A 13467-nucleotide genomic window follows, 5' to 3' on the forward strand; every position below is an offset into this window, starting at 1 on the left:
AAACAAAGCCATTTAGTCTTGGAAAGAATAATCATATTGAAGGTTAAGGGCAGAACATTAATAACAGTGGCACACATGGCATGAACAAGGGAGAAGAACATTTCAAGAACGAGAACTAGTGCCAACCGCCATGGAATTGGACACAAATTACAGGCGAAAATGGTGAAGTATAATCTGAGGTAAAAATATGGCAAACAACAAACCAACTAGGCAAGAAACACAAGTGAATTCGATCTAGCACTCACAACCTGAAGAGTTTTGCTGGGTTGCACGCCCTGCCACATCGATCGTATCAGGAAGATATCTGCATTCGAACATTATTCTTGAGAATTCACAACAAAACAAATTACATATAAACAGTTTAAGCAAAGTCTACTATAGTAGAAGACAATTTCCACTTGAAATGATCTTTATATCGAGTGGAGAAAAATGAGAAAGAGAAAGAAAATTATTCATTGAACATTTACCTTCGTTTAATGCTAACTGGCATGACAGGTAATTCGGCATGGGTGGAGAAAGAAAATTATGAAAATATATATATACACACAAAATTAACCCTTCAACTTTTTACCATTCGAGCTAATCAAATCTTTTTGATACCTTCCCTCCTTTCTACCGATTTTAGACAGAAACAAAAGTGGGGAAGGCTCCTCTACCTCCCTCATGTTTATTCTTCTTCTACCCAAGTAAACAAAAAAAATTGACTGCCTTCTTCCTTTCCCTCTATTCTGCCTACTCTTTTTTGGTCATGACCACAAGGTGTCTTAATACCAAATTATATGAGGGCTATTGTCTATTCTGTGCAGGAGCAACAATCTTAATCATCTGCTAACAATGTCACACAAATTCGAATCCCCACACATTGAGGAAAAGCCCTCCTGAGGAAATTGCTTATCACTAGATCAAACAACTATTTGAACGAAATGGCAGATGATAAGATTGGTGCTTACATATCTTCCTCAGGTTCATTCTTTAGAGCATTCTTGGCAATACACTGAAAAGCAGCTTCCACATTGAATCCTTCTTTTGCTGATGTCTCAAAATAGGGGATGTTGCCCTTCGATGCACACCAAGCTTTAGCTTTCTTCTCTGAGACCTGAAAAGTATATAAATGAAATGAGACTTTGTAAAAGATAGTAAAAAGTATACTTACAAGGGTTTCATAATATTTTGCAGAATAATTTATTATTGTATTTCATCTATTTGCTTTGTTTCTTAAATCTAACTATTATGCCAAAATTTATTGTCTATCTCACATTAGAACGGGAAAATGTCTTACCACGCGGCTATTGCCACCATCAATATCGATCTTGTTACCCAACAATATGAAAGGGAAGTTCTCAGGATCAGATGGACTAGCCTGGAAATGAGATAACCACATGAATGTAATGCAAAAAGATATTACATTTCATCCTCTTTTATCCTGCTGCAAACTAATGAAGAGGGCCAAACATAATTTACCTGAATCAGAAATTCCTCGCGCCAATTATTCAAGTTATCAAATGATTTCATAACATTAACATCGTAGACAAGGACGCAGCAATCGGCTCCACGATAGAAAGCCACACCAAGGCTCTGAAATCTTTCCTGCCCCGCCGTGTCCCAGATCTAATGATTAAAACATCAGTTAGTGAGCTAACAAATAACTACTTTAAGATAGACAATAGGAGTTTAAGGAAAATGATTAATCATAAGTTCTACAAATTTATTAAAACCAAAAACATATTTACAATGGAAGAAGTAAAATAAAGTGCTAAACAACACTGCTATTGCTGATTACAAATTGTGTTTATCACAAGTGTACACGTGTGTGGTTGATGTTGTCGATCTATTTAGCTATGCATGCTGTTATGCGTTTATAGTTTTTAACACTTAACGGGTAGATGACCATGTCAACCAGCATGCAGATATTGGACTATTATAAGTACCACGTATGAATATATAGTAACAAGAATCCAGCATGATATCAAATAGGTAGATGGCCTGTTCCGACCATTTGAATTTACCACCCTAAAAACCGACCAAGTGTGGCATGTCTCCTCGAGCACAGAAATGACTAAACTACCAAGCAGGTCATACTGTCATAGAGGCTCAACCAATACAGCAACAGATATATCAACCAATCCTGAGAACTATGAACCTATATGATATACCAACAGCTACATTCAAAATGAGAAAACTTCATACTCCTATCTTCTTATTCGAAAACATAAGGAAAAAACAAATCATACATGTGGAGAACTTCAAGAGACTAGCCCTACAACTTAGAAGGATTAGGATTATGACTACAAAACCTAGTTCAACTATCAGCTAACCCCCGCAATTAATGAATTAAGAACATCCTTTCAGGAAATAACAAAATAATAAAAACTTGCAATTTCTTCTACAACCATCCCATCAATAGAAAATAAGAAACAATTGTCTCCCTCAATAGCACTAGTGAATCTTACAATATTCTACTATTATAGTTCATAGGCAAACATAGTCATTATACGGATGTAGAATGGATGCTTATAGGAAGTACTTAACCTGTAAAGTGAACAATCTGTCATCGATCTGGACTTCTTTGGTCAAGAAATCAGCTCCAATGGTGGCTTTATACTGGTTGCTGAACTTCTTGTTCACATATCTAACCAATTCCACCCGATCCCAAATTATACGTATAAAAGACAATCCTTTTTATATTCAAAATAAATATACGAAAACAAAAGAGAAATCGCTACAAGCGTACTGATTCATCAGAGAAGTCTTCCCAACCCTAACAAAAAAACAATTACAACAACGGAACAGATCAGCGTTCAAAATCGAGAAGGGAAAAGGGTAAATTTTCGTGACAAAGGAGATTCAAGGAAACCTCACCCGCTGTCGCCGAGGATGATGACTTTGAGAAGCATACGCCGACGGGACGCCATGGATTCCGAGGTCGGCGAAGCGGAGAAGAAGGATGAATCCTCGAGCACTTTCGATCAGGGTTTCCTCCCCGATCCCGAGATTGAACCCTAGGAATCTAAATCAAGCGAGCAGAAGCTGGAGAAGAGCTGCGACAGCGCATCGACCATTATAAATAACAACCGGCGCATGTACCGCGTTTCGCTACCACTTTCCTACCGGCCCCGTGATTGGACAACTTACTATCTTTGACCTGGGCCCAGCTATCCAGCCAATCAAGTGGCACCTTAGCCATCGCTAGCTTTTTCTAATTCAACCCAATTTATTATTTAATAAAACTGGTAATTATACAGCACAACTAATTAATATTGCTGATTTATCTATTGTTAAATTTTAGATATAAAAATAAAGATAAATAAATAGTAAAACTCATAAATAATCACTATTAATAATGAATGTAAATGTGTGTTAATAAAAAACATGTATTAATATAAAGATGTGTGACATTTTATTTAAAGAGATGATAAATATTAACGTTCAAACCTATATAGATGCCCTTATAACTAACATGTTGGGCAATGATTAAACAACACTGTTTGGCTTTAAGGATTAACCCCATGACAATTTTTCGAAATCAAATTCACACCATTGTTGTGACTAGTGCTACTTTACAACATTATCCTTGCCGAACACACAGCAATCTAGCTATAAAGTATAGAGCTGAACCACAACCATCAGCAATGGGAAGACATGGAGATTCAAAACTGGATGGGCGGGGATTGAGTCTAGGGAAACTGAAGGAATTTGATGAAAGAAACCCGCTAGTTTCGGTCATTCCAGTTCTCTTGTCCAATCGAAGCGTTGCCAATCTCGTGCAAATCTAGCCACTGCCTGCTGCTGTTTGTCAGTAGATTCGTGTCTTCTACTCCGATACATGTCTTCCTCTGGGAGACGTAGTAGGCCTCTGACAACGTTCAAACCAAAACCGCTCTCGAAGTTGCTGTCTTTGTCGATGACATGAACGAAACCCTTGTCTAGGCCGAATTCGACGTGGAAATAAGAAAAATTCTCGGGGATAACTTGCCGCAGATTCCCCTTTGTTGGGATGACCTTTTTCATTTCATGCTGACCCCACTCTTCCTCCGCTTCTTCGAGTGCCTAAATTAACATGAATGTCACCGTCAGAAAACTCAATATCATCATGAGAAAAGCAAAAACATCAAGTTTGCTAATGGTTGAGAATGTCTGGCCATTTGAAAGGATTTCTAATCGAGAATGTGTTAAGTTCAAAAAATGGTGATAAAAAATGCTTACCTTTCTGAAATACATAGGTGCTTCTTCAGCACGCTCGGAGGGTATAGGAATGCACTCGAGCAAGCAGTGGCGGCGCTGCTTTGACAATTGAACAACAGTTTCGAGAAATAATACATCCTTGTCTTGACTGGCAAACATCTTCACTAAGCACTTCTTGAAATTACGGATCTCGTCCCCAACATTTCTATCTACAGATCTTGTTGCAGCTTCATGCTGTGTATAAGATGGGAAATATCACAATTTTAGGACTTCAGACAAAAATGAAATGCAGTAAAGGAATAAACAATTTAAATTTCTGTTCCTGCCAAAACACTAGAATCACTAGATAGCATGATAATTCAGAAACACATACAAGATATGCAGTACCAACAAAAGAATAAATGAATATAAGTGATAACTACTAAGTTAACTATGAGACAAATGAAATTACGACATGAAAACATAAGCTTTGAAATAGTAAAAGGGAATGTGAAGTTTCTTAATTGCAATGACAAAGTGCAGCAATATGATAACTGTAGGTCAAATTCATAAAAAAAAAGACAATTCTGAAAGAGTAAGAGGGTTAAGTGTCCAACCTGCATTGGCAAAATGCAGCAATGCCCTTCAACAATAGGTTGTCGCTGAGGTAGCATCAAGTAAGTAAAATTTGCAATTGACACAACAAGATGTTTTGGTCTTGATGGGTTTTCAAAACAAAATTGACAGCGCTCTTGTTGAGTCAATAGTCGTTTTGAAAACTTTCTGTCCTCAGCCACATCCTTTTTCCTTTTATTATTTTTTTTGCTAGGAGCGACATCAAAACCATACTCATCCTCTTCACCCAAGCTGTATTTTTTGTTCTGCATTATTGTCTGCACAAGATGTAAATCAGCATCGTCTTCTCTCCTCTTGTGTTTCCTAGATGTTTGCTTCATTACATATCTGAAAAGAAACAAAAAAAAAAAAGTTAGTGACAAATGAAATTTTACTCAAAATGTCAGAGAAACTAGAGATATAATGAAAAGGAAACAATTCAAAAGCTTCTAAACTGCAATACTTGATCAGCCTCCATTCTTCTAAAAGCTTGAAAGATGATGAAATTCTATGTAAGAAATCTACTATGATTAAATTCAGTTCGTACTTCAATCTCTACTAGTAATAATACAGGCAGGCCATTGGAAATTAATACAAAGTTGAAAGCATCCACTAGTTTAGAAGTATCTACAAATAGAAGAGGAAGATAGAAGGCATAAGTTTGCAAAGCCAAAGGATGAGAATATTAAAGGTAAGGAAATGAAGCTCATTTCCAAAACCCACTAATGTGGAGTACAACACCCAACACTCCCCAACACAAGGAGATGCACTTGGTTTTGATTTGGTGTCAAAAGTAGGTCTATGCAATCACATATGTTAAGCTCACAAATGACAGCGATAAGCAAATAACAGCGAAACTATTGAATTAGTTTTGCTCTTTCTCATGTATTCATTTTAGAAAGAATGTGATAGGTACATAACCCATACCTGTCTTTGCTTCCTTGTGTTTCCAATCTAACTGCCTTAGTGTCAGCATCTGCTTTCTCAAACATAGCTTCCATCTCTTTCTGGTAACATAACATTTCTAGTTAAACAAGAAACCACAGAGCAATTTATGCTAGTAAATTAGCAGCTAAAATGTATGATCATGAGCATTTAATCCATCTCTCTTTTTGGAGGAAAATCTCTATTATTTTATTTACATACTGATACAGTAGATGCAAGTATTTGTATTGCCTAAATTATTTAGAATTTGTATACCCATACTGAACAGGCCAATTCAATTGGCTAAATCTGGACCAAAGGTCAAGCATTTCAGGTTTTATTAGTGCTGAGTACCTATAAACAAGATTTTGGGACGGTTAAAATAGATAAACCTGGAGCTCAGAGGGGCTCTAGGGGCAAGTCGAGTTTTTAGAACAATGGTTTCAGGTGTAAGAAAAGAAACAACCAACCAATTCTAGCTGGCAATAACTAAGTCATAAAATGGCCATCCCACTGGACTTGCTCACAGATATAACAGGTGAAAATGCAAAATTGAAATAAACTCTTAAATTTAATTAGAAAATTGGGGGATAGTTTTTGATGCATAATGTGAAAAATGAAAGACTATAAGACAGGTTGTCAAGGGGAAAAATGAGTTTTGTTAGTAGATTGTTGTTGATGTATTAATTTCAAGTTTTCCATTGCCAGTACTACAACTTTGACAGGAATATAAATCAAGGTAATGTCTCACCACCAATTTCTCAGCCTCCTCATGCTTTCCTTTCATACGAAGCTGTAAAACCTTTGCTGCCAGTTGGTTTGCACTCAGCACTGGTGTCTGTGGCTGTAAGGATTTTTCTTCATAAACTTCTTCTTTCAAAGACTGCAATCTCTTCTCCACTTGATCATTTTCCCTTGGACTTGGATCGGCGGAATATGTAGAAACATCAGCAGATTTATTTTGATGCTGAGAAATTCTCTCCATAAAGCTTCCATCATTTGCAAATTTATTTAAGTCGGATATGGCTGACGATATTAAAGATTTGTCCTCCGCTGACATATTAGAACTTCTACGTTTTTTCCAGGACAAATTATCATGTTTAGGCCTTCTCATTTCAGAATTTCGTGAAGAAATATCATTATATTCTCCATGTATCTGTTGAATGCTTCTTGTAGTTCTATCAGATAGAACTGATTCAGGAAATTGACTTGGGCCTTTCCTTCGGTCTCTTATAGCATGCAAATGAGCATGAGAAGGGGCAGCCCTCGAAGCTGCCACGGAGGCGGTCAATTGGCCCAATGAACCCCATCGTTCTTCAACAACCTAGATGAAAAGGCAAAAACCTTGACTTCCCAGATGTACACATTGATCATGAAAGAAGTATATATACCTACCTTATCGAGCTTTCGTCCTTCACGTGCTGCCTGCTCTTTTGCACGCTTTAAGGCTTTCAGCCTCCAGCTTGCTCCCCCATCGCCCACAGCTGAAGAAGAGGGTTTGCCACTAATATCTGAAATCATTGAATCATCTGGATACCCACTGCCATTTTCTTTCAGATAGGGATTCAATTCCCTTGGATGTGTTCTCTGCTCCTGTAAGTCCAGAGCCATGAAAGATTAACTTATCCATAATCATGTAAAGATAGTGCCAAACAAGATATGAGATTTATTAAATTTATTATGATTGACACAATTAATATTTATATTATGTTAATTATTGTATCGATAATATGCTAATAATAGTAATTTCATAATGATGATATATAATTAAAGTTTAAGCTAGCTGAGTTAATATAAGAATAATTCTAAAACTCTTGCAAAGGGAAGCGCATTATACTAGTTCCTGAAATCACCTCAACAGCTTCATGCTCTTCAGTTGCTTCCTTCTCATGTGCATGAATATTCTCTATCATCTTATCTGTGGGTCTCAGCATCCAATCCAACCCTAATTCCTTCCTTACAATCTCTTCATTGTTCTGACGAAATAGGTCTCTATCGCTATCATTGTTAGAAACATCCTCTGCTGAGAAACAATAAAGCAATAAAAAAAATCAATTAAGTCCATAACTCTATTTCCTAACAGCTATATATACCCAATTTTTAAAAATAAAATAATAAATAATTTTAAGAAAAAAAAAAAGACAAAGAAGTTCTAGAAATGATTACCAGATCTTTTTTCCTTTCGCTTTTTTTTCACTTCTCTACTTCTCTTTCTTTGTTTTCGCTTTATCTTGCCTTTTCTCTCATTATCTTCAGACGATGATGAATAATCATCCGATGATTCTTGTCTTCTCTTCCTTGTGTCTATCCTCTTGATCTTTTTGTCTCCAGATTCATCTGAGTCTGACTGAGATTTTTCCTATTGGAAGATAGATACTTCAAATAAACACATATTCAAGAAGAATAGAGAAGATGAGAATAAGGCAAGAAAGTTACTGAAAGGAGCTTTTCTTTAGGAATGAATTTGATTCCAGAGAACATTGTCTTGAGCTCTTGTTGTGCTGTGGATGAACCAATCACGAATCAGAAAACTATGCAAGGTTTAAACTGTAATCAATTAAGGAGCAAAGGCAAGCTCCTTGACAATCTAGTCTATGACCAAAAAACAAACAATCTTATCAGTTTAACATCAAGTTAAAGTCCAAATTTCTACAAAAATAATGCTAAACTATAAATAAAATGTTGGGAAAAAGAAAAGCCAACGTATCTAGTCATCTACATAACACGGGTCATGCGTTCAATAATGAAAAGAGGAGAGAGGAGAAGCAGGATGCGGCAGCAGCGACAATCAGGAGAGGGGGAGAAAATGAAAAATCAAGAGAGAAGGAAGGATAGGGGAGGAGGAATACCGAAAAATTGGCAGCAACCAGGAGGTAGGCATGTGAGGCAGCAGCAAGCTGCTCTTGTTGCCGGGAGAGGAGAATCGGGAAGGGATTTGAGGAAAATGAGACGCACTCGGTCCTAACCTAAACTTAATAAACTCATCAAAATAAATGAAAATCAAGCTCAATTTAAACCGACTTAATTCTAATAAAACTTTACTTAATTTTAAATCAAATTTCGCTATATTTTTTAAAGTTGAAAATATTAATTTAATTTAAATAAACTTTCGTTCAATCATTAAAAAAATAATATTTTATAAGTAGAAAATTAAAAAAAAATGCTTTTAATTATTCCATTGCTCATCATCACCCCGATTTTCTTTGGTGAATTTCAAATTAAGATGAAGTGAAGCTCTACATATCACCATATAGCCAAAAAAAAAAAAAACATTCTAAATCAAATAGACATAAAAAAGAATGTTACTGGATTGTGAAGGTTTGAAAAGTACCATATTCCAAGTGCATCGTTTGGTAGAATAGTTAAAAATTGGTTAGCAATCTAACATCACAGAATTCTCATGTGATTGTCATCGCCAAAGAGAAATGGATAAATTCAGCATCAGAGAATCAAATAGAAGAGAGAGAAACTATGAATCATGAAGATTCTAGTGTATGTATACATTCAGCATCAGAGAAACAAATCAAATATGCTAACAATGGCAAAACTTCTATCACTAAAATGATATCCATGAACAATGGAAAGTAGAATAGATGCATTATATCTTTGCAAATAAGCAATAAATCTAGGATAACGAATGCAATTCTTAACTTTCTATCCTATGCCCATTAAAAATTTAGATGCTCAGTGCCTCATTTTCTACAAGTTGTAGGCATGATCAAGAGGGGTGTCATTATTTGGCACGAAATGTCAGTAACATTATTTTGGAAAATAATTTCTCCTTGATGTTTCCGCAGAGTGGCTAGGGGATGGTTAAACAATTTAGAATTTTTCCCAAAGGAGAATAAGGATGATTCAGAAAGGGAGACTTAAAATGCAAAAATAGGGAGGGGTCTTACGGAGAGGGACGGTGTGGCGGCGACTGGTCGGCGTTGGCGGATCCCGACGGACGGCGGCAGATCCCTTGAAGGACGGTGTCGAGAGGAAACCCTAATTTGCCGGCTGCTACAGATCTGAACGGTGAGGAATGGGAACGGCAAGAGAGGAACGCCGAGGAACGGTGAGACGAGTGAGGATCGGAGAGTGAGGACGCGTCGCGGCGAAAGAGGAACGACGTCGCAACCTAGCTTCGCCTCAGAGAACGAGAAAGGAATGCCTCAAGTTAGGTTTTAGAAAATAACAGGATAAAACAATTGACGAGAATTGTTAGTTAAAAAAACAGTCGCGCTCAGACGCAGAAGTCGCGTGCGCAAGAAGGTTTTTTTTTTTTTGTTAAGTCCGACTATGTCAATAAAATTTAATTTTAATATTTATGAATTAAATTATAATATTAAGTAAAAAATAATTTTAAATGAAAAAATTATTTTAGATTAGCACGGAATATAATATAGAGATGTTATCGTAAGGATCTTATAAAGAAATTTTTTTTATATTTAATAATATAATTCAATTCTAAAAATAAAATTTCATTTGGATTACAATAAAATTTCTTATAATTAGACTCATTTTAACTTTTATAAATTAAAATAATACTCCAGAGTCCAAATACATGTTTTTTTTATTATTTTTTAAAAATTAACACCGATATTTGATGATATTAGTGTTTAAGTTATAATTTAATTTTTAAAAACCAACAATATAACGGTGTTGGTGTATTAAACTATGGTACTACGACGATGATTTTGATGTTTAAAAATCAATATTAATAAAGAATAAAAACAAAATATACGAGAGGAAATATATTTACATGACTAGAAAAGAGAAAAAGAAAATAAAGGAAATGAAGCAAAAGGTAATTTCGTTTAGAGCTGTAAATAAATTAAACACTTTTAAATAAGTTTGGTGTTCGATTTGATAAAATATTCTTCATGTTCATTCAATATAGACAAGAATAATTAAACAAACAAATTTGAACAGCTTGTTTGAACACATATGTATTCAGCTCATTAATGTTCATGAATAATATTAGTGAATCATATTTATTAATAAAAATATTTTCAATATACTACATAAATATAAGAATAAAATAAATAAATTTAAATTATCAAGCTTAATAACCAATCAAACAATTAAACAAACTTAAAATGAGAGCTCGATAATATTTAAACGAACTAAACTCGAATTAAGTTCAAGTCAAATTTCACACAAACTGAAACTTATAAAAAATAAACCAAACTAAGTTTGAACAATCATTTTAAAGGCTTGGTTCATTTTAAGTTCAGTTTGATTCGGCTCGATTATCTTACCAAATAAGTTTGAGTATCCCAAAGTTCGGCTCGACTCAGTTCGTTTATAACCCTAATTTTGTTCACTCCTAACATATTTCATAGTTAGTTTTATAATAAAATGAAAGAAAATAAATTATAATACTGAATAGCCTCTTAAGTGGGGGTACTTTTAATCCTTAAGAGGATAGAAATAGGCTCTTATTGAATGAAATAACTATATTATTTAATTGCCAGCTTGTCTATGTTGGGGCAAAAGAGGAGAAAAACATATGTTACATTAGAGAGAGAGAATTAACTTTTGGTAGGGGAGGTAAAATATGAATTAAGTGTGCTGTTAGTGAAATATGAAATTTAATGGCGTCTTTCATGCATTCGGAAACTTTTTTGCGCCTTTGATAATGTGAATTATTTTTTTTTTTCAGGATGTGAATATTTTTTTAATTTTCTAGCATGAACACTAGACTTTTGTGTAGGCACGTGCGTAGGCGTTTGACATTTATGTTAATGTGTTTTTTTTTTTCACGTGGTCGGTGTCATGTTGACGGCATCAGATGTAAAATTATCTAAATAAATTACAATGACCAAAAATATAAAGACAGTAAAAATCTATAATGGTCTTCTTTAAAAAATTATTACGGGTAAAAATTAAACAGACTGTTTTTTTCCGAACCATCGCCAGACTCTGTTTTGACGATATGTTTACTCGCCTGCTCTTCGTTACGTTCTTGTTAACTTAGTATTTAATTAAAGATACTAACTCTTTGCTAATTAACTCCATTTAGTAAAATCTTAAATTAAATTACATTAATATTTTTTCTTTTCACATTTAAAATAATTTTAAAACTTATTAATAATAACAACTTTTTATTATTCTTAAATTATAGATACATAATCTAATTTTTACTATTTACATCGCTTCTTCTCATCTTCTCAATGATCATCAGTTTTTCATCATTCTCGATCTCCTCCCCGATCCCACAAATGTTTACTATAGTTTTCTCCTTCTTATCTTTTTTATATCATAATACATCAATCCATTTGTTTCTGTTAGACAAAACAATCTGTTGTCAGAGATTTTTAGGACTTAGCTGAATTATGTTATATCATAATTCTCTCATGCTGTTAGCAGGGGCTAGTTTCTGTCAAGTGATTAAGGCAGTCTGCACAGTGTTGATAAAACGGGTTGATCGATCGAGCAGCACGAGCGGACGCAACAGATCAGAAAGGCCGATCGGGCAGAAAGACTGACCGGGCAGTAAGACCGATCGGGCGGGCAGACATACCTGGTGTGAGGTAGGTCGGGCGATCTGGTGTCGGGCAGACAAACAGGCAGGTCGGGGCGGACAGACAAGTTTGGCGAAAGGCATATCGGGCGGACAGACAGGTCTGGTGAAAGGCAGACCGGGCAAGTAGACAAGTCTGGCGAGAGGCAGATAGGCCTGGCGAAAGGTAGACCGGGCGAGCAAACAGGTCTAGCGAGAGGCAGACCGACCTGGCGAAAAGCAGACCGCGCGAGCAGACAGGTCTGGCATGAGGCAGACCGGGCGAGCAGACAGGTCTAGCGAGAGGCAGACCGAACAAGCTAACCGAGGCCTGCGAATGAAGCAGTTTCTTTGAAACAAATTCGCCTCACCTCCGACAGAGCTTCGAGATTTACTCGGGTGGTCTGTTTCCCAAGATACAACGGTTGACCATGATTCCACCAAGCACTAATGGTCATGGCAAACTGAGTGGCACCCGAATGCTATCACGAGCACTCAGTCGAGCAGGAGTTGCACGACAGAGGATGAGGGAATGAAGGCAGAGAGCTCCTGCGTGTGTTGTTGTGTGTCCTCTGCCTGTGATCGCAACCTCCTTATATAAGACCTCATATCAACGACAGGGTTAATAATTGATTAATGAATATTACTTGCCGAGCAATGAAACGTCCACCGTTTCACTCATTATCGCTCGATCGTTTTGATTCTAATCTCGACTTTAATGCATCAGTTACACGCAGGAGCCAAATTTTGCCCCGACTGGTCTGGCATTCGGCACGCAGGTCGTGTTGGTTACTACTCGGAATATTGTCCTAGTTCCCCTGTACAAAAATTTGTACAAGCATAGAACTATCCTAGCTACCCATATGCTCTACTGAAGTTAAATTTTGATTGCAAACGATGTTTAACATTATTAATCCAAATTGTCCTTTAGAAGTTAAATTTGGATTGGAAACGATACTTAACATTTTTACTCCAAGTTTAACCGATGTGATCTTCCTAAGTTAAACCATATTACAGAAGTTATCAAATATCTATTTCAAAGATCGGCTTCCAAGTTAAACATGGTGAGGCACTAAGCCTTCTTGGGTATGGGATCATCCACCACTTCCTAGACAAAGTCTTTCAAATAAATTGGATATTTAACTTCTTACAGTAAACTAGGTTTAACTATAGAGACCTCAATAGAAACACAATATCGAAACATGAAATTGAACAATAAAATCGATAACAAAACGATAAACTAAAACCGATAGCCTCTTGTGTTTGGTTTTTCAAGA

At 35.9% G+C, this 13467-nt stretch overlaps 2 protein-coding genes across 3 annotated transcripts; both read right to left on the reverse strand.

Annotated features, from left to right (window-relative positions):
- Positions 1-11: 11 nt before the first annotated feature.
- LOC122032162 (ras-related protein Rab7-like) lies at positions 12-3044 on the reverse strand. The gene is made up of 7 exons (XM_042591427.1): positions 2860-3044; positions 2732-2758; positions 2530-2629; positions 1462-1608; positions 1280-1360; positions 951-1096; positions 12-304 (listed from the first exon to the last, which is right to left on the reverse strand). Exons 1-7 carry the CDS (start codon positions 2910-2912, stop codon positions 235-237), a joined length of 624 nt encoding a protein of 207 aa, XP_042447361.1. The 5' UTR covers positions 2913-3044; the 3' UTR covers positions 12-234.
- A 330-nt stretch (positions 3045-3374) lies between these two features.
- On the reverse strand, positions 3375-9895 carry LOC122032173 (CWF19-like protein 2). Of its 2 annotated transcripts, none has more exons than XM_042591441.1 (10): positions 9600-9895; positions 8137-8201; positions 7867-8059; positions 7554-7720; positions 7096-7293; positions 6452-7024; positions 5704-5783; positions 4779-5124; positions 4204-4416; positions 3375-4047 (listed from the first exon to the last, which is right to left on the reverse strand). In XM_042591441.1, the coding sequence occupies exons 2-10, from the start codon at positions 8179-8181 to the stop codon at positions 3721-3723; spliced, it is 2142 nt and encodes a 713-aa protein (XP_042447375.1). In that variant the 5' UTR covers positions 8182-8201; positions 9600-9895; the 3' UTR covers positions 3375-3720. The 2 variants fall into 2 exon arrangements, with proteins under 2 accessions (XP_042447375.1, XP_042447369.1); XM_042591435.1 differs by having other exon boundaries at positions 7554-7723.
- Between the last annotated feature and the right edge of the window lie 3572 nt (positions 9896-13467).

The sequence above is a fragment of the Zingiber officinale genome, chromosome 1A (genome assembly GCF_018446385.1).
Source record: "Zingiber officinale cultivar Zhangliang chromosome 1A, Zo_v1.1, whole genome shotgun sequence".
NCBI classification, from domain to species: Eukaryota; Viridiplantae; Streptophyta; class Magnoliopsida; order Zingiberales; family Zingiberaceae; genus Zingiber; species Zingiber officinale.